Source organism: Bombus impatiens, unplaced genomic scaffold (assembly GCF_000188095.3).
Source record: "Bombus impatiens unplaced genomic scaffold, BIMP_2.2 scf_0096, whole genome shotgun sequence".
Taxonomy (NCBI): Eukaryota; Metazoa; Arthropoda; class Insecta; order Hymenoptera; family Apidae; genus Bombus; species Bombus impatiens.
Genome location: NT_176515.1, coordinates 1,109,717 through 1,131,724, shown reverse-complemented (window position 1 = coordinate 1,131,724; position 22,008 = coordinate 1,109,717). Strand labels below are relative to the sequence as shown.

The 22,008-nt window shown below is 41.9% G+C and overlaps 1 protein-coding gene and 1 long non-coding RNA gene across 4 annotated transcripts in view; both read left to right on the top strand.

The window, feature by feature from the left end:
* The window catches only part of LOC100745811 (proton-coupled amino acid transporter-like protein pathetic), a 33,868-nt gene that overhangs the window by 6,987 nt on the left and 4,873 nt on the right, over nt 1-22,008 (top strand). The window contains exons 1-2 of one of the 3 annotated variants that reach the window (XM_012394625.3): nt 11,970-12,850; nt 14,683-14,768. In XM_012394625.3, the coding sequence (XP_012250048.1) occupies nt 12,773-12,850; nt 14,683-14,768 (164 nt within the window). In that variant the 5' untranslated portion in view covers nt 11,970-12,772. Of the gene's footprint in view, nt 1-11,969; nt 12,884-14,682; nt 14,769-22,008 lie in introns of those variants that run through there. The other 2 variants (XM_003486058.4, XM_012394626.3) reach the window with 2 other exon arrangements.
* Nucleotides 19,120-21,775, top strand: LOC105682160. Its single transcript, XR_001102820.3, has 2 exons — nt 19,120-20,283; nt 20,349-21,775. It is a non-coding gene; the product is annotated as an uncharacterized LOC105682160 (long non-coding RNA).

The window sequence follows — 22,008 nt, the reverse complement described above, 5'->3', positions numbered from 1 at the left end:
CCAGTTTCGACCGTTGACAGACGAACGTTTTCCGCGTCTCCCTTCCGAGAATTTAATTATCATGCGAATGGACTGAAACGTCACTTTTCCGTTCGCTTCAACCGGAACGTCCTTGCCTCCAAGACCTTCCTGCGAGCGTAATTCAACGGCGATCGGCCTATGCTCACGTGCGCGTGTCGAGTGAAAGATTTGCGGAATAACGCTATGAATAACTATGCTTGAACGTGTTAATTAACGGAGCTATCCGCGCTGGCAGGTTCCTGCTATGAAACGTAATGGAGCAATTTGTTACGCTGCAAGATTCCGATCCTTCAATGTCTCAAGATTTTAAAGCAGTTAGCTTCTATAGGGAATCTTGAACTCTGTCACGGGGATTCCAGATACCCTCGTTTTCACTATTTCTGGTCAAAATGGATTATTTCTACATGCCGGTAGCACATCCAACGCCTTATCAGAAAATAGAGACTAATCGCTACGTCAGTGTCTTTGTTTATCCTAGAAATTTCACTGAATAATCATCTTGTAAATTACATTATCGTATTTCGCTCTACCAGTGCGAATATGCCACGATACTAATACGGTTTTACCGGTTTATAAACAAGGAACTGATAAATTTAGTTGCGAAACTACTCTCTCGCGACGTTGAGTGCCCTGGTTTTCTTTCGCTCGATGATCGTGTGTATTTTTCCGAATTTTCAATTCACCGTAATTTCCGTATTAATGGCTCGAGGATCGCGAGTGTGGCCAACAAATGTTAAAACAGACTCGAGGAATTCCTCTTATTTTCAAAAGTCGGTCAAGTACACATATGCTTAACGTACTCGAAGTATCTGGTTCAATGACTATTTACTGCGTCCGTGACTTCGATAAAATTTTTATAAAAAGTAATTCGAAATTCACATTCGTCGTTTAATTATCCGATTTCTTGAATTTCCCATCGAATCGAGATTTATACGTCGTACGATGAAACGACCGAACGAAAGAACGTTTTAATTTTACCACGACATTCGTTGTTTCCTGTTCAGAACGGCAGTAACCGTTGTGATTATTCGCAGCGCGATGCTTTGCTGTTTTTTCGACGACTCGAACAATAAAACGAACATCCGTCATCGTCAGCGTTTTTTTCTCTTTCTCTGCTATTCGTCAATTCTTCTCCATGGTCGTTTACGAGTCGCGCGAATTGCCTCCTTTTTTTCCTCTAAGATGATTTCAAAGAATTGCGTTCGTTTTTTTTTTTTTTTTAGAAAAGAACAGACCAGTTTAACTTTATCGCGCAATTCGCTTCGTACATTCGATATTTAAACATTTTTTCCAGTATGGTTCGTATCGTGAGAATATTTACGACGAGATCTTGAGAATCAAGCCAGTGGATCGTATTTTAACAGTTAATATCACGTTTGTTTTCTCTCGTTCGACGTTGGTATAGAACGGAAGATGGAGGTTCGTTAAAAAGAAAGTTCGCTTGTACATTATGAATCGCCGGTGACCTACGCAGCATTTCTCTTGGATATCCTAACGAAAACATAATCGTGTATTAAGAGAGAAATTGCTTTGTAATTGCAACGAGTCTTTGGCGAACCAGTTTCACTCGTTCGTCTTGATATCAAACGATAAAAGACTCGTTAAGAACGTTCGCTTCCGGTATACTTTACCATAAAGTAGTTTCGGTATACCAGCTTATATCCGAACAAACAAACGAATTTGCGACATGAATTTTTGCAAAATCTACAATAGGGATAATTTCTTACGCAAAGCGACCCTATCGCGCATCTTGACATACACCGCTGTACTTATCGATTTATCGAAAGATGAATATCGTTGAGAACAAGATGCGTTGGATCTTACTCGTATTAGCCATTCGTGGCTCGTGAGTAACTCACACGACGCAAATCGAGACAAAGTCTCGTTACAACGCACCTACGTATAAATGTATTTACTCGTGTCGTGTGTGCAGGCTAAGGTTAGATAAGAACCGGTGCTTCTAATATAAATTTTCCACGGCGCCAGATGATTCATCCAGCTGTGTGCGTGTTTAGTCGCCAGTCACGTGTATAATTTCATTGAAGTACGGAGAAATCAGTAGACGCGCAAGTGCGTGTTTCGTTCGTTAGCGGAAAATTTTCTCGCTTTCTTAGAGAGACAGAAATTGCGGAGACAGTCGTTGGTCGTTCGAAAATCCATAGAAAATAAATTCAAAACGTAACATTATCGAAAAAGGATTTAAAGGCCGATCCATATATAGTCACGATGTTTGCAATACCCTTTTATCGCGCGTTATGCGGTCCAGTATCGCGGAGAACGTCGTGCACAGGAAGTAGAACCGTCCGTATGCATATAATAGCAGGAATGATCCATCGATTCGAAAAACGACGTATCGAGACTTGTTTGTATCGAGTTAGAATTACGTAACCAGTACGCTATATTATCGAAAATAAGAACAGAATTACGTGTAGTATAAGGCATTTTTTAGCGTACCGAAAAAGAGCGCCTAAATTAACATATACGATGATAAATCAAAAATTAAATGCACTAATGCTCGAATGCTAAATTTGGATAGCGTTACATCTTCGTATATATCTACGCGTGTTGGCTGACGCGTAAAGAATGATGTGCGATGTCGGTAAAAACTTCACCGTACCCTCGAACGGAGAGGTTCTCAAATGAACATTTCCGCGCTGTTGTCTTTAATTTTTAACCGGATTTCTTAAATTCGGTCCTGGTCGGTTTCGTTTTCGTATCGAGAATTTCTTTCTTTTTTGTCTTTCTTCGAAAAAGATACATAAAATACGGTAACTAGACATACACAATCGCAAGACTATGCAAAATACTCGATGTAAAATATCTATTTAGATTGCATTTCTTTATTGGTAAAAGTTCAAATTTATACACAGATTCGCTGATATTCTACGATCGATATAGCAATATCCTAGGTTAGGGAGACCAAGTCTTCGGGGGTGGTTTCGTTTGGGAGAAAAGTTGGGCGGCACTGGTGGAAACAATCGCGTCTCTCCAGTTCTGCAAAGCATGGAGGAAGGTATATTAACATAACAGTACCGGTACACCTACGCGTGGTCGTGTTTGCAAAGGGTGGAATATCGCCGCATAGGCATCGCTAGTGGAAGGAGGGGCGAGTTACCGAGTTCGATCGTCGACCAGGGCGAGTTCACTGGTCTCAAGTAGTAGAAGTCACGCGAGTATACGTCTAGAGTTTGGAGTTTGTAGACTTCCATGCGAGGCACGATACGCGGAACACGTGTCGCACATACGTACGTATAGAATCGCACGGTGAACATAGCGAGACGAGCAGTCTTACACTCGCTAGATACATCTTGCGTTACGGAATTGGAATATTTCGGATAGACCGAAAATCCATTAAATTACGCGTATTATCAAAGTAGAATCGATAAAAGGTAATTAGCGGGCTGAAAATCGTACTATGTTTTACTTTGTGCTCGTTGAAACGTTCCTTGCGCGATTGTTCCTTTGAATTGTAACGATAGAATTTTTCCGTTTAGCTGAAATTTGAAGAAATGTAAAGTAAACTAAAAAAGGTACTCCCTAGCAAGAGGAAGCGAAACATCTCTATCAAGAAAGAATCATAGACATTCGCGTTTCGCGTCTGGCGAGGATATAAAAATTGTACGGTGGATGTCCGATTTGCTGTGAAATATTCGCGACCATTGCTTTGTCATTGTGTCGAAATCACAGATTACGCACGATCTACTCGGCAAAAAATGAAATATATACCTAGGATGGGTGCTGTGAACAGCGTATGCCCACGCGACGCGAAACAAAGAGGCCACCGTAGGTGGTCAATGATTTCGTGCGATGCATAATACGAACCTCGTAGTGGGTCATTGATGAAACACCATGGTACGTAATTCGTCATGAATCATCGACGACCTATGCAATTCGTAATTATATTGTTCATGCGTCGTGATTATGTAACCGTCCGTTAATTCTTATTACCAGCACTTTAGACGCTATATGGAAATACTTGTATAATTATGCTCCGAAACCAGTTACACGACTCCTTAAGCGTTATGGATCATGAACTTCTTATCAGAGTACTTCGGAATCTAGATGGAGACCAGCACCAGGAGGATTATTTCGATTCCACTGTAACTACTTGGAATTAAAGTATCGACAAACGGTAATGGTCGATCGAGCTGTTCGTAAAGCGAAATGCAAAGAACGTTACGATCTTCCTGCGAATCTACGCTTATTCGCGATCATAATCGAATAAGTGATGGAATCGAGAAACTTGGAAAAAATGGAATTAATCGGGCATGGCGCGCGAGAGGCTCGATCATCAAAGACTATATATAAATGTACATGTATGCTCGATGTAAAAACGAATCTAGCTCGATAAAAACGAGATAAAGCGCGGAATGGGTGATCTGCAGCTCGATGAATCGATCATTGGAATTGGAAGCGTCGTTAATCGGACGATACGCGGCTGTATCCCTAGTCCCGAGTTCTCAGGACATGATGCAATCGCGATAGAAACGGTTCGCTTCTGTTGGATTTATCTGGCGTTGTAATCAAATTAAAAAGGTCAATGCTAACCAGTTTACGGACGCGTTCGCGTCTCGACGCTCGCGGTGCACGCGATTCAGCGGCGAAGGCAGTCGAGAATAGCAAAGTAGAAGCGGCGCGCGCGTCAAACCGTCGCGTCACGCGTGCGTCGCCTCTGTATTCGTTGTCCGTCGCCGGCCGGCCGCACGATCTGGCGTTCGATCGTCGAGTTCACTGCTCTCCTAGAACTAGAAATCACGTGAACGTGTCTCGAGACTGCATTTGGCTATCCTTGCATGCACGCCCGATTTATGTATAGGGTGACTCCATAAATATCGTCGATCGCGTTGCCAACCAAATACCGCACGCTTTACACGCTCTATCGTTGCAGCTTTGCGTGTTCCTTGAACACGGGTTCAACGGGAACCTTTTCCAAAGGTTTTCGTTTGGTTCGAAAAAAATCTTACGATTGTTAGAACGTACCGGTCATCTCTGTTCAATCTCTGTTTCTTCAAACGTTTCGTATAGAAATTGATCGCATCTCTTACGTTTAAGGAATTAGAACAGGCATATATTTTCCAATCTCTCTTATTCGCTATGCAGCCTGATAAAACGTTAGAAAGGTAGAAAAGAGAAATTGCCCTCGCTGTGCAAAGAAACACAGATTTAGATTCCGCCGATCTTGCAATTTAATGTCGCGTTAAAATCTTTAAAAATGGAGGAAAAATACGTTTCTAGAACGGGATAAATATTTGGCGGTACGTTGACTGATTTTCGACCAGTTGCTGTTTCGCCGCGCGTAATCGACCGCGTCGATCAACGCGCTATTATTTCATATCGACGGTATATTTTACGCATAGTCGATCGTCGCGCAAAATCGAGAAAAAAAGAGTCGAGATTCGCGTATCAAGTACCAGTCCAGACACCGTTCGACCATTTATTTAGAGCGTTTTTTCGCGCCGATAAAAAGTTCCTGCCGCGTATCAGATAACGATAGCGATTGCGCCATTCTACGCGCGACTGATCGATAAATTCACCGAGGGAAATACAGTCGATATCCTTGCCGCGATAGAAACTCATATAGACGTACCTTTATCCGATAAAGCGAACACATTTTACGTGGATAAACTTAACGATACGTTTACGCGTCCCACACTCGAAGGAAAGGAGTTGCAGGCCAGACAGATCGATTGCAAAGTGGATTGTATGAATTTATCGGATGCGTGACTATCAAGTGCTATATAAATGCTGGTTGCGCAAAGAATCGCGTAGTCGATCACTGTTTTATAATTAAGCTCTAGATAGAGCGAAGATAGTCGCTTTTGGAACGATATTCGTCGTCGCGAGTTTCATAGCAGGGCTTGAGACTATTTTTAAAAATTACGTTTCTCGTAACTAGGATTTATAAGTGCGACCACATTCATGGTCGAATCGAACTTTTTCATCATTTTTTTCATTCAACTTTGAGGCCGCGTTCTGCGAAAATCGTCCAAGTAGCAGATATTTAAAAGAATGTCATTTTCAATAAATAGCTAAATCAATAGCGAACGAATAATATCGAAACGATTCGGAATCAAGTAGTTGCTCCTGCATTTTCAGTAGCTTCGAGATTTATCCCTGGATTCGCGAGATATCATTTCGTAATAATTGCGCAAACAGCGGATTAAACAAGCGTACGCGACAAAGTTTTACATATCGGCAAGATGTTAAAGATCTTATGTATTTTTGGTTTCCGAAAGTTTCAATGAGAATTCTTGCTTTTGCGAATGAAACTTTTTTCGTTATTCCCTTAAAAATGGCTTTGCGATTTTACGAGAAGCGACGGATGATTTATAGACGTTGAACGCACATTCGTGCGGTTTAGTCGAGATTAGATAAGCACCTCGTACCGCGAAAGATAAAAGTGAATGTCATCGTTCCGTATGTAAACTTGCGCGTGTCACAACGATGTTATAATCGCGTTCTCCGCAATTTACAAGATCGATCTTGTGACAAGTGTTCGCAATATCGCGAAATCCCTTATTTTAATAAGAATGTCACGCGTACTTTTGTCACTTTTGTACTAAAAATTTCACATACGTCATACTGTACAAATATGTCATTTTTATTGCAAACGCATCGCAAGGACGCGTTGCGTAACTCTGGAATCTTTGGTTGAAACGTTCATCTACGAGAAGTAGACTGTTAATAGATTTGCTTTTAAACGGAGACTTTAAAGATTTAAGGACTCCTAATAGGTTTGCATTGGCAAAAATTCATCGGTTTATTTTTCATTTTGCGATCCTGTGGTCGTTGATAACAGTCGCCACGATTGGCCTAAATTAAAACGTCGGTACGAGGTCATAATCGATCCACTTATTAATACGCTCGTTAACTTTTTACTTTCAATTCAGCTGGTTAAACCAAAGTCAAGAGAAACGTTGGTTGAAACAGTAGAAATGGACAGATTCGATTTTCGCGAAGAGGAATAATCTCGTAACGTCAACTTTCCACGCGTCGTTATTCGCTAATACCGAATATTTACGATCGTCTAAGACGACTAGATGCACGATTAATTTATGCTACAGTTTCCACGTAATCTACGTTTCTTGAATTTCTGTTATACGTACTCGTAGTCGTTCTACGTAAATGGCGAACAGCTGACTAGCGGAAAATTTCGATAGGTCGATCGTTTCTTTGATAATTTTTGGCCGATAAGCTTGTACGGCGGTTAACGAAAGTATTCGTACACTTGGCACAGAAATTCGACCGTCGAAGAACTCGTAGCAATGTGCGAATACCTTGGTAAATGGCCGTATAAAGACGAAACGTGTGCGTCCTAACGCTTATAAACGAGGGTGTAAGGTCACGATGTTGCGTTCGCGTCTGGCCAAAAGCACGCGATCGAATCAAGAAGGTCAATGCTGTTACAGAGCAGGAGCACCGCAGTGGCATAGCAGCGATTCATCGTGTATCCGCGCGGTGTAACCGGTAATTCAGGGGCAGAAGGAGCAAGAGCGTGCACAGTGCGCAGCCATCCCACGCGTGATCCATGATCGCGCGTCGGACCCGAGATGAGGATGTGACGTTACTCTCAGATTTGTTAATTTGTTATTGCGCTGGCCGCGGTTGATTCTCGTATTAAAAGAAGCACGCGTGCGCATATGCCAGCGAACGACTCGTCATTGAATCAGGCTGATTCAGCGAACGATCCGCCCCGAATCGTAGACCTCGAAATTAACACCGAATCAGCAACCGACGACACCTTGTATCACGCGCGCGCGCAATCTCGTTCGGCGAAACGAACGGTCAGATAGCGACAGGTTTATTATTCCACTTCTGTTTGATCGTGCGAGAATCGATCGTTCGAGGAGGAACGAATCGCTTCGTCGACGTTTGATCTCGAGCGTCGTTTCTTACATTCGTATACGATGCATCGACCGTTTCTTTTCTCCCTAAGTCATGCCGCGCTTCTAATTGCTGCTGAAAGATCGGTCATTGGTCGCTGGATAAATACGTTCGATATTTCGCAGCTTGTCCATGACGGACGATTATTGGCTATCGTTCGTCCGTATGCTCCTTTTTCTAATTCGTAGTCTAAACTGGTGTTGATCTTTATCCGCAAATTCGATCGAGATTTTGATAGTTTCAGCTTTGGATAGTCGAACCACATGACAATACGGAAATATTATTACAGTTGGATCGCGACTGTGTCGTTATCGAATCGTTATCGTAAATCAAAGCCACCGAATCGGTATCCCTTTCGCTGCGAATGCCGCGTGACTAATAAAGACGGCGCGACGTTGTACACTTAATCGGGAACTTGCTTAACGTTTATCGCCGTTAAATAAACGTTCTCGAGAAACGATGTTTGACTTTGGTAGCGCCGTTGCATACGTCGCGTATGATTTCTAAGCTGATGTAGCGACTTCTTAGCACGCGCCATGTCCCCGAGCGTCCTTTAGATCGCTGCTGCGGTATAGATAAGAGAAGAACGAAGGAATTTTTGCCTACAACCGCAAACGCTTCCGAGGCTGATCAGAGTCGCGAAATTGAAGACGAGGAAGTCTCTGATCCAGTTTGTCGTGGCGGTAATTTGTGTAATTGCGCGATATCGATGCACGGTTGACGCGACGAATGCTCGCGCGTTTGTCATAATATCTCGATTTATGCGGACGTGTTTGTTCGTGCATACTTTAACGTCAACGACGGAACGACCATGGTTGATTAGCCTTCAAGGACTCGGGGAAAAAGGCCGCGTCGGGGCGACCCCTCTTTCCATATCTCGCTCGTCCGCCTTGTTTCGCCATTTTCTCTGCTCCTCCGTCGAACCACTCGACAACACTCCGCCGCAAATCCTCTGCGATACGCTCAGCAACGCAGCGTGCGTCTTTACGAAGTCATTGAAATACGCTATCCGAACGTTCTGGCTATGTTTGCGTCGATTGGACGAACGGAGGAAGCAACGATTCAACGAGTGTTTTAATTACACTGCGATTCGATCGGTGCGAGAGATTGCTGCGAAATAGCAGACCGAACCGCGTTCAAAAGTCTCGCGACTGTTTGGAAAATACGGTCGAGGACGTGTTAAATATACGGAAGAGCAATAATTGCGGAGAACTTGCGAAGTAGATTGTTTCCGATTTATCGTGTATTTATTATAGCATTTCCGTATCATTTCGTTGTTACTTGATAGCGTTTTTGTACGACTGTAAGATAGTATTATCGTATTATGCGCCGATACTTTTTGCATCCAGCGTACATGGAATATCGGTTTGACAACTCAATAAGAGATATAATCGAATATAAAGACGGGAAGGAAACGATGTATAGCGCTTGAAAAAGAAACATCGCAGTACCGAAACGGACACGTTCGCGTGTCGCGTGGATCACGTTGTGGCGCCATGACTAAAAAATAATCTCGCAATACGTGCCAACGGTTCGCGAGGCTGTGCGGCGTAACCTACGAATTCGAAAGGTACACAAGAGCTATAACCGCGTTTCATAACATCGTTAAATATTTACGAGATGCGGTTCAATAGCGAACCAGTTCGGCCGACTGTTATATATATATAATGATCGTTTTTTCACATCGTTAGCGATGTTCGAAAATAAACAGAGCACCGCGCTATTATCGCTACGTTAATTCGTTGAATAATTACACGTATATTATTTTTGAAACAGAAAGCGTATAATTACGACTGTTTTCTTGGATTTAGAAAATCGCGTTTACTTTGAAATGCGCGCGTTTCCTCGAAACGTATGTTCGCAGGATTCTCTCTTAAGTATACCGTATTAATCGCGGTCTTACGATACGAGGACAAAGTACAAAAATATCTGTACGGATCGTTTTAACGTCGTAAACCCGTAAAATGGTTTGTTTGACGAGAAGCTATAACGTCTTTTGTGTTTCTTTCTCGTCGTAATTTTGCTATTCGTAGCATGCTGAATCGACATGCTGAAACGTAGGAAAATGGTACTGCAAACTGTACCACGTGCCATAACGTCGACGCGTATTCGTATTTCTGATCAAAATCGAAGAACGGTCGGTACGAGATTCTTCTCTGATAAAATTCCTTTATTCTTAAATGTGCGACTGTGATTAATTTTCGTTCGTTTTAACGAGAGAACCGGGCAATGCCTTTGAACGGAATGTCGCGAAGACGGCTGAAACGAAGCAGCAACGACGATCCGTAACACAGTCGGCGGAGGACCTAACCCGCGGTGAAAATTCTATTTTCGAAGCATCTCGCCACGAGCTTCTCCGAATATCTCGAAACCGTAGGTAGCATTCTCGTCTCTCGATGAAAATAATTCCATAGGTTCGTGATGCGTGGCCGCTTTCTACGGTGCAAACCAACATGGCGCTCGCTCGCTAATTTTTCCACCGTGATTTCGACGAAAATAAATAAGTCTCGTTTCAGAGTTAAAGATACAGAGTACAGAGAGTACAGGGAAATCGTAGAAAATTCTAATTTCTATTATACATAGGTACTTTAAGAGCGAAATCGTTCGTTCCGAGTAGATCGAAGTATCCTACACGCAATGAAAAGAAGTTTGCGAGGTAGCAGAGAAAAATCGGCCTTACTTAGGTTTAAACGAATAAGACGCGACATCCTCCTCTGTGGAGAGGAGAGCTACTCTCTCGGTCACGGATAACATTTGTAAAGCGACATTTGTAATCGTTCCATTTGCAGCGGCAGCAACTGGTTCTATTCACCGTTAAACGAACTAAGTGGCAGACTGCCGGTGTAAAGGGTGAGACGCGCGATAGCCATCGTTTCACGATAGGATATGCCTATAATGCCGCGTAGAAAACGTTTCCTTTCTTATTTCCTTCGAGTCATCGAGTGCCTTTTTGGGAGAGAAGTAATCGACCGATCGAGTTGCTGAATCGAGATTTTTCCGCTCGTGCTTGCGGGTGCTTTCCCCGCTAATCCGTCGACGAACGTTTTCTCCCAAATTTCTGAGCGTCGAGCGACTGTCGCCTACTCTCTACAATTTGTATAATATGCATATATGTAAACAAGAACATCGATCGATCGCGAGTAGTATTTATTCCTTGGCATACCCGTATGTTTGTGCGCGACGGAAGAGTCTAATATTACGGAAGTCTTGAATAAACTTATTAACACGTTTCTTGGCAAGCGACGTTTGTCAATCTCTAACGCCGTTGCATAACTGTCCGAGATCGCGTTTTACGAGGCGCGATGTATTTCTTTCATATCGTGTCAACCGATCGCAATTCGGAACAACGCTTTTACACAGGATATGCACGGCTCTCGAGGCGAAAGCTACTCTAGCGTGTTTTCGCGGGTATCTTTAGGACACGCTATATCGTTCCGGAGTTAAAATAGATTCGAACAGGCTAAAGCGCGACGAACGACGCAGGACGACAAAGTTCTTGACACTCGAGCGCATCGACAAATTGACAGGCGCCTCTGCCAATTTTATTCCCACCGACGAAACTGGCGCTCGTGAATTTATTTTATTCGCTGGAGACGTTTCAACGCCGATTTATCGTAGATCGCAGGTGCAAAGAATCGGAGAAACGTGGCTCGCGTTCTCGCGATTATGCACTCAACTAGGGATACTTGGTTTCTATTATAACGAGTTTAGCGACCTTGGCACTAGGAATATTTCGAGTTTGCAAATATCGTCGTGAAAACTCTATTCGACCAAACTACAGAGAGAGATAGATAGATAGAGATAGAGATAGGGAGAGAGAGAGAGAGAGAGAGAGAGAGAGAGAGAGAGAGAGAGACGGTCGTGAAAACGGGGATTCCATATCGATTCGAAGGAAAGTCACGTGCGATCGTTAGAACGTTGTCTAATTCCGTGGCCGTCGTGGACGTAGGTGACGCGAACGTATCCATTTGTCGCATAATTCAAACAGAGGTGTTCTGTTAAGCTTGGTTAGCGGTGAGACAGAGTGGAACACGGGGAAAGAGCGAGACGAGTTGCTCACGTGAGACTGCTACGACGTCTATTTGCTCTTCCTATTTTCGTAGCCGTTTGGTATATAAGGAGCCCGTCCTCGGAACATTGCCGAAAGATTTGGCAGCGATCCGCGATTTTCTGCGCCGCGGCACTCGCTGTGCCATAGATAGAGTCGCTAGAGAAGACGAACACGAGCATAGTTCACCCGGAGGAATCGTGCCGGAGATGCGTTGTCCGTTTCGACGGGAAACCGCCTCGAGTTGCTCCGATTTTCCGGCTGGACTTGTTTCGCGTTCTTCCTCCTCTCGAGCCTATCTTTCGAGTGGGGAGATCTCAAGATAGATCCTCCGCGAGCGATCTTCCTTCCCGATCTGGTTTTACTCGCAGTGAAATAGCGAAGATAGCGTTTTCGCGATTGCGTTACTGCGATGTTTCGGCAGTTTCGTCAACGGCGCATCGACCACGCAACGATTACTTTTGTCAAAGCCTCGTGCAAAGGTGACAGGAGTTGGTTCTTTGGTGATACTTGGTGATATTCCGCGAAGATCGTACGTCCGAGCTGTTGTCCCCCGCGATTTTATTTGGACGAGTAACGTCGACAGCTGCGGCTGCCAGCGAATTGGGACAATTCGGATCTCGTCCGAAACGGCGCGCTCTGGCGTACACGGCATCGGTGTTTGGCACCAATGGAAGATAAATAAAACACGTGGCACACGCACGACTGGCAGCCGTGCTCGGCAAACGATCTCAGAGGGTTGAAAGGAACCGGTGGAGGAAAGAAGGCGAACAGTAGTCGGGAGGAATGTCGAAGGCGACGCGTTCGACCAACTGAACAATGGGGAACACGGACAGCGTGCACGACGTAGAGATGAGCTCCTTGTCCTCGGCAGCCAACGATCGTTCTTACATCAGGGTGAATAGAAGCGAGCAACTTGATTCGAACCTGGTTTGTCCCCTTTGTCTCATCGTGGATATCAGAGTGATTAACCGCATTCGTTTAAAACGTTCGTTTGAAACGATATTGGCTCGACGGTAAAGCAACGTCTACCTACCTACGCGAAGCCGACGAGTAACTATTCGCGGCTCTAACTCGAATAACAGCGATACGGCGTTATCAAACGATAGGTGTTACCGTGGGTTACCGGGCGACAGATAAAAATCGAGCAACAGGAGCTTCGTTCGAACAAGTTGTAGAGGCAGACCACGAATTACGTATATCGGTGTCTGGCTTCGTACAGGCGCCAACTAAACACAGATTTCTGTGTATACTAGCAACTGCTTGACGCGCTAGACGATATATATCGCACCTTTTGTACGGAATCGGATGTATTCTAAATCGCGCAAACGATATCGTTCGAGGTTTGTTGCTTCGTCGCTTATGCCACGGAATGTCGATAAATTCGCTTCTTCTCGTTTCTCTTCGATCGTTTCCCTACAAACAACGTTTATATGCGTTCTCGCGTATCGAGTAATCGTTTGCGTAAAAGTGGAAGAAAAATTTTCCTAAAAGTTGTTAAATTCACTTTCAAAGTCGTACGTCGATTTCCAACAAATTGTTGGACATTATCTTATCTAAACTGTCACGTATGTATATTTCGGTATTACGTAGGCGCGCATATCTCAAAGTTAAACTCGGTGTTTGACGGCCATCTATTTGGTCGCAACAAAGTTTCCGATGCTATCCGATCGTGCAACTTGGAAACGCTTGTTTGTAAACTGGTCGGCTTATCTGCCGACATTAAAGCTATCTATCTACAAAGGGAGCGCTTATCTCGTTCGATCGACCGCCTTGCTACACGGTATCGATAAAGGTTACCGATACCGGTTGCTCGATAAAGTTGCGATTTACGTAACGCGCGTTAGCACGAGTAACGTCTATTTTATCGGGAACGCGAATTTCAAGTTCTTCCACGTTTTAGTTGGCGTTTGTCGCGGACAAGGCGAGTTACTTCGTTTTCATTTATTTTTAAATACACGCCTGGGAGACGTTTATAATCGAGAAACGACCCACTTAACGGATCGTAATAGAAAATCAAAGTTTCGTCGGGAAACAGGGAAACAAACTGTGTCGCGTGGAATCGAGGAATCCGGTAGAAAACGCGATGTTCTCGAATCTCTGTTAAAACTCAAGTATAACGATTTTATTCCGCTCAGTTCCTCGCGTTATCTCTCACCCGAGCAAAAGTTCTCGCTCGTGATTATTTATAACGTTCTCTATTCGTAGTCTCATTGTCAAGATCGGAAAATTTCTCTTCGCGCGTTTAGAACCAAGCCGGTTAATTTCATTTACATTTCCTATTTTTCACTATCCTATTCACGAACGACAGTCCTATTACTTATGCGCAAAACGAAACGACAACTCGGCCAAGACGTGGCAATTTTACGTTTCCACGATACAATGATAATTACCCTCTATCCGCGATTCCATTGTTATCGAACCAACTACGTAAGGTGAGTAATTTGTTGGTTACGCAAAAGCACAGATAATTCCCACTACCGAACACGCTTCCGTTTCGACGAACATGGCTACGCTTTGTCGTTTTCCTCCAAACTTTATAAATCGGGTCGAAACACTCGAGACGATGTTTCGCGTTGAATCGAACAAATCGAACGAATCGACGAATCCTCTTGTTCGTGTATCGTGAACAATGATTTTGTGCGATCGTCTTATCGAATCCTCTCTATGTAAATACGTAAGATACCGTGGAAGAATCGTTTTTTAAATAAATGTCTGATTCGTTGCAGAGAACGCCAATGCGCCCAATGATAGCGGAATACGACCCAAAGAAGCACGGTGTGAAAACAGAACTGTCAGACACGGTTCTTGTCAAGTAAGTGCGAAAACTTGGTTTACGAAACCAACGCGAACGAACGGTTCAACGATAGTCGAGCGATTCACTATCTGCTACCACGACCAATCATCACCATTGCTTTCTTGCCAAACTCAAATGCTCCGTGCTCAAGCAAACGTGAGTGACAACCCGAGGATCATATATTGTGCATTATATCGTATATATGTGTATTCTCTCATTCTCTGTGCTCTCTGTGATATAATTTATTATTATACATAGATACATACGTGTATATATATATACATATATATATATATATATTTATTTATTTATTTATTTATTTAATACGATATTCCATAATATATAGAAATAACTTCACAACTAATTCGTGCATACCGCCTGTGATCGCTGACGTAGAATTCGTAGCGTAGCCTGGCACCAGGGATGCTTGACAATCGACTGCTGAATCGTGACGATTCTGTTATCGCTGGTTTGTGCAGAAACGCGCTTCCGTTTTTATTTAGCGTGCCTGCCATGTACTCGTACGTTTGACAATTTTACTTTTCTCTTGGTTTTACTTTCCTGTTTTTATCATTTTTCTGCTTCGTCTCCATAACCCGTTTAAATCCAGAACCGAAGGCCACCTCGTTTTGTGCAATCTTAGAAGTCTGAAGTATTTTTCTTCTTCTTCTTTTTTTTTTTTTTTTTTTTTTTTTTTTTTTTTTTTTTTTTTTTTTTTTTTTTTTTTTTTTTTTTTTTTTTTTTTTTTTTTTTTTTTTTTTTTTTTTTTTTTTTTTTTTTTTTTTTTTTTTTTTTTTTTTTTTTTTTTTTTTTTTTTTTTTTTTTTTTTTTTTTTTTTTTTTTTTTTTTTTTTTTTTTTTTTTTTTTTTTTTTTTTTTTTTTTTTTTTTTTTTTTTTTTTTTTTTTTTTTTTTTTTTTTTTTTTTTTTTTTTTTTTTTTTTTTTTTTTTTTTTTTTTTTTTTTTTTTTTTTTTTTTTTTTTTTTTTTTTTTTTTTTTTTTTTTTTTTTTTTTTTTTTTTTTTTTTTTTTTTTTTTTTTTTTTTTTTTTTTTTTTTTTTTTTTTTTTTTTTTTTTTTTTTTTTTTTTTTTTTTTTTGAATGAACGAACGAATATCGTTAATTTTATGTTCGAACGTTATCGCATGCGTAGCGATATCTTCTCAACGTATCGTTGTTTACCTTGGGAATATCGTGGATTGTTTCAAGTATTTACAGGCACCGCCGAATAACATCGATCTAACGTCGTGATAGTATTTTTATAATTTGGAATAAAAAATGGGTCATCATCGAAGAGTATCGGAGCTGATACGCACGATGTGTTGGACACCGTAAGTGCTGGTGTAACGTGTTTCCATTTCACGAATGCGTAATACGAGTATACATATGTATCTGTATAGCGGTCGTTAGCGAGATCATGTTAGAATCGTAACAAGAGTTTTGGCAGCACACGATGAAGATCCTATAACTACGGTATACTTAAAACGCAAAGTAGATTTTACTTTCGAATCGATTAACGTTCGAATATCTTTTGAAAGAAAGGGTTGAGTAAGCTGGCAACATTCTGAACGATACAATCCTAATTATCATTTATGTACCTTGTTAAACAATGACGGACTCGATGACGAATTCAAGTTGTATAATTCAAAAAGCAGATTCTCCGTTTTCCTGGTTATCGGCGATATGCGTAAATAAAAGCTATGTAATCTGCCAAAAGAGTACTTGTTCTTAAGAAGCAAGAAGAACCAGGAAAAGGGAAATGTCGTCGAAACGTTCGATCGTCCGATGAATTTATACGATTATGGTTTATTCAACCCATACGTGTATGTACGTAATACGTAGTCCCCTGTAATAACGATTTCATTATCTTCGTCTCTGCCATATCGCGAACAGAAGTAGCAAAGTGATAAAGAAGGGCCTGGAAAAAAGCAAAAAAGAAAAAAATGAGAGGATACAATATACGTAAATCATGCATAAACGAGCGATTCTCGATCGTCGATTTGGCTTCGACACGACGAAATCTTTGGATCCTTTGCGCAGAGGATGGAATTTCTCCTTACTGCACCTTAAGAAACGTCGCTTTCTTAATGTTTTCCTTCCAATCTTCGCGCACACAGTCTTTCGCATTTCTCATATTAATCGCGGTAATCTCTTTCTCTCATAGAGCGGGGTTAGGTTTCGTAAGTTTGTTTATCGCGTCCAGTTTTCTCATAGCGATCATAACCGATCGTTCGCGACGACTATAAAATACGCTTTATAACGCGGAAGTAATCGGTAATTATAACTCTTCGGAGTAATCGCGTTTATCCCGCTTTTTTCCATAATACGTGCAGTTACATAAACCTATATACGTAGTGCAATCACTTAATTAAAAACGCGACCGCAGCTAATTTTGAAAGATCGTTTCGCGAGAAATACGCGTCGTTTTGATTCTCGCGCGTATAAGCGTTCGGAAATTTCGTGCCGAAGATAATTAGTCGACAACGGCTGGTAATTAGTCGGCTGGTCGGAAACGTTCGAACGATTTACTGCGGAAACGCCGCGTTTCGAACGAATTACGCGTTCCTTTTAGCGTTTCGCGGTATATACACGCGGAGCCATCGATAGCTTGTAAGAGTAGCCGGGAATGCAAAGAAAAACAGTAGAAAGAAGTTACGAAGCCCGGTTTTATCTCGTATTATGTTTTTGTCGCAATTTTACGCAATATTTTATCGTAGTTCTTCGATGGAGATTCCAATTTTTCTCGAAGCTCGTCGATTTCTTCGCGATATAGGCTTTATCGTTAGTCGAATCGCTACTGCGCGCAATGTGCTGTATCTAGATCGTGTAATTCCGCTGATATTACCATTCAAAAGATAACGAAATGAGAAAAGGCAAAAAGATGGTAGAGAGACGGAGATACGGAAAAACGAGGGAAAAGGAAAAAGGGGTTCAAGGTGCAGAAAGGAGAGAAAGCTCGCGGCGCGGCGGTTTCTTCGTCATTGGCTGAGGATGCTTCGTAATTGAGGCCATGCGGTATGCAAGCAAACTATGTTCCTCTAAAGGATTATGATAAAGATAAAATCTGTCTTTACTATATAATATGTGCATTTATATGATTCCAGACTTGCGTATAAACTGCGGGCATAGATTCGGGCTCTATGAAAGTGCTCTGCGAATAACGTGAAAGTGACAAAAAGTAAAACATAAAGTATAAAGTAAATAACAAAATATATATATTATACATATAGGTACACACGGTACCGTTTATGAGAAAGAAACGGCACGGTCTCTCTGATGGACGATCGCGGGTTCAAAACGCGGATTTATCGCGTGGCGGTTTTGTTACGATCGACGCGTAGGTACTGGCGCCAGATGCTCGGTCGAGCGACGGTGAACGAATACGCTTCGTCGAACGAAAGGACGAAAAAAGCAACATTGAGATTCGAAACGAAAAACAAAGATGTAAAGATTAGAACGAGAAGTAAAAAAATACGTGAACGCGGGGTTCTGCGACACGAGACCGGACGCAAACGCGACGCAAACATACCGACGGACGATATCAACGAAATTACGGAAACGATCCAAAAGTAAGAAAAAAAAAAAAAAAAAAAGAACCTAGAGAGAAAGAAAGAAAGAGAAACGCAAATTACTGGACGTCGTGCGAATTGGTGCTTGTCGAAAAAAAAAAAAAAAAAAAAAAAAAAAAAGAACCTAGAGAGAAAGAAAGAAAGAGAAACGCAAATTACTGGACGTCGTGCGAATTGGTGCTTGTCGAAATTATTCAGAGACAATGATACCAAAAGACAAGACTAAAAAACAAAAATTGGCATTGAAATTAAATAGACGATCGTTCGACGTGCGTGTAAGAAAATACGGATCGAATCTAAAAAAAAAGTACCGAAAAGTAATATTAATAGAATAATAATTAAAAAAACGAAAAAAGAAAAAGAAAAAAAAAAAAAACCACGCTCGGCGAAAAATGCAAAATGTCGAAAAGCAAAGAAGGCTCGTTAGTCGTCGTACTGCGTCGTGGCGCTGGGCGTCGCGGTGATGCAGTGCGGTGGTTGCAGCTGCCTCTGAGCCTGATCGCGGCGCGTGAACTCTTGTCACGTGTAACGTGACGCACACAGACCTACTACTGCTACTCTACTACTACTACTACTAGTACTACTACTACTACTACTACTACTACTACTACTACTACTACTACTACTACTACTACTACTACTACTACTACTACTACTACTACTACTACTACTACTACTACTACTACTACTACTACTACTACTACTACTACTACTACTACTACCACTATTCTATCCCGGAGCTTTCTCAACTAAGAAAGCTTCGCACGACTAAGGAGAGAGACTACCGCACCTCAATGGGTACCTATATGCCTACACACCTACTTTTTTGCGATTTTTTTTTTAAGTACATCCTACGTTATGTATCTAGTCGTTACACGCGAGAAATACACACACAAGTACACGCACACGTACTTACTACGTGATCCTGTAAAACGTAGAGTATTCGGTAAACGTAAAATCGTAACAGATCTCGATGTCAATCGAAAAATCGAAACGTTAAAACGTCGAACGATAACCCTCGAACGAGTCCGTCCGATTGTCCATCTCGTCTGATAGATTTGCTCGTTTTCCCGTTTTTCAATCGCGAACAACGCTGCTTTCGTGTTCGAGATCGTTCGTGATCGAAGTTGCGTTAAACTTACGCGGAACGTTATCAACATCGGAGAAACAGTGCATGGCAAAACGCGAAGGTACTTGGTTTCGGTAACTTAAAAACGCGTTGAAACTTAGTAGGTTTTACCTAATTACGTAGGTTTACCTTTTTAGTATAATATTAGAAATTCATAGATGAAACTAGTTTGCCACGATATATCGCGAAACTGTTACAGCGAAACAGATTTCTCAGAAATCATTCGATAGAGTATCCGTGGAATTGACAAGCGTACAAGTTCCTCGCTATTTTCTACAAATACGTCCATGAATTATTCATCGTAAAAAGCTGTGGCTAAAGTACGATGTGTGCACCGCTGTATTTGTAAAGAGAACGAAACCGATGTAGCTACGAATAATAAGAAATTTCGAGCGAAACATTCACAAACAAAATGATTTTACGTCTAAAACGGAATTACGACTACGATAATACTCGCGTTTCTCTTAAATAACCGAGGGAGACGTTCGTCGGTGTTAAACGACTGCGATAAAATTTTCAAAACTCGACGTTTCGCTAGAAATAAAATCCGTTGGCACGTGTTTGCCAACATCTAGCGAAACTCGATGCGCTCGAGATTATTATTCCACGGATCGGACATTTAAAATCGGTTTATTAATAAACGACGCGAAACAAGCAGAGACAGACTTTTGGCAACGTTGTCGTTCGTACCTTGTAAATCGTTAGATCCTAATCGTTCCGAGTACGAAAGAGTAATTTTTATCGCGACGACGAATTCGTCGCATCACGTCGAGTTTCGTTCGAGAAGAACAAGAACTATTGCATAAAAAGTCCGAGTAATCGATCGATAAATTCGGCGTGTAAAATGTAAAGAGCGGTGGCAAAGACGATTGTTGGCCCACGTTCTAATTCCGCGCTGTGAAAGCTAAATGTCATCTCGCGAAACACGCTGCGCCATGCACTTTTTCCCTCGATCGCGTAAGACGATAGAACGAGTGTCCACGATAATGGAATTAATCAAGAACGATAGAACGAATCAGATAGACGAAACGATACGAAACGAGAAACGTCGAGTCGGGCACCTGCGTGATCCTCGACTCGAGAGTAACGATTTAAAAGTATACGGATGAAAAGAAAAAAAAAAAAAAGGGAAAAGAAACAAAGAGAAATCCGCGACGTTTTCGAGAGATTTTGATCGAGTTTCCGCGATTCTTTCGATCGATTTCCTCGATATTCTCTCGGCACGTGCATAAGGGCGGAAAGTTGGGCGACAGAAAGGAAATCGAAGGAACCGTTTGTCCGTAGAAACGTGGATAGAAACGCTGGTAGAGACGCGCGTGCAAATTCATTACGTCAAACGGTTCTTCGATGACGGAGTAGTTCTTTTACTACTCGATGGGAAATCCATCATCGACCGACTGACAAGCTCGCCGATAGAACGTTTCTTTCACTCGGTGGAAAGCTCGATCGATCGAAATTGGCATTCCACAGAGTAGAAATTAAATTGGATAATTTCACCGAGGAGCCAGAGAGTAACGTCGCGATCTTGTCTCGATACAATCTTAATAGGATCTAACGCTGTTACGATTAATAATTTTGAGAGAATAAACGTCCAAGATCGATAATCTCTTTGTCGTTCTAAGAAATTCTCCCTTTCCGGTGAAATTTTATCGAATATTATCGTTAGCTCGATTAAAAGTCGATCAAAACGAATCCGTACTTGTATAAAGCTTGTAAAAATAAGATCAAGAGTACTTAGAAATCGTTTTCGACGTTATTCGCTGGCACCTTTCGAACCGGCAACGAACCGTAAGTGCACAGCGCGAAGGATAAACGTAAAACCGATCGATATTACTCGAGATCGCGCGCTGCGAGAGCCGTTAAAACCGCGAGATCTAGCGTTAAGCGTAGCGTTAAGTACGCTCGTTGCTACCTTCGTTTCCTCTACTCTAGAATTAATGCGCGTTACGAGTGTCCAGCTTTTGCACGATCGAAACGCGTACGTCTCGCCCACGAAATCACGTCTTTATCGCGTTATCATCGAGTTCAGTGCAACGTTTAACTCGTAAGCGCGCGTTCAATGTCGCAGTCAGACGCTTTCCTCTTTTCGAAATCGTCGTTTAGAGTCGAGCTATTGAAAGAATAGTCGTACGCGCGATCGGCAATAAATAATCGTAAACGTATTCACCGGTATCCTTGAGAATGATAAATCGACGACCGCGTAAGACGGCGTAATTAATTATTTCGCGATTAAAGCGAATATCAACGAACGAATATTTCGTCACGAATATCTTACGTAAACGAGAAAAACTCGATGAGTTATAAATATCTTTCTCGCTTAAAATAAAAAAAGCGAAATAAGGGAAAGAAGGAGAAACGACTCGACGCGCGTGGAAAGGAGAAGCAATTTTCGTCGTCTGTGTGAAAATATGATATAAAGATTGCCCGTTGCAACGTATCCCGCTGTAATTACTCTTTACAGACTGTTCTTCGACCATCGAAACAAAAATAATCGTTAATTACGCGTCTGACTACGGCATTCCGCGAGTTTTACGCGTACAGTCGTTCTACGGACCGTAACGCAC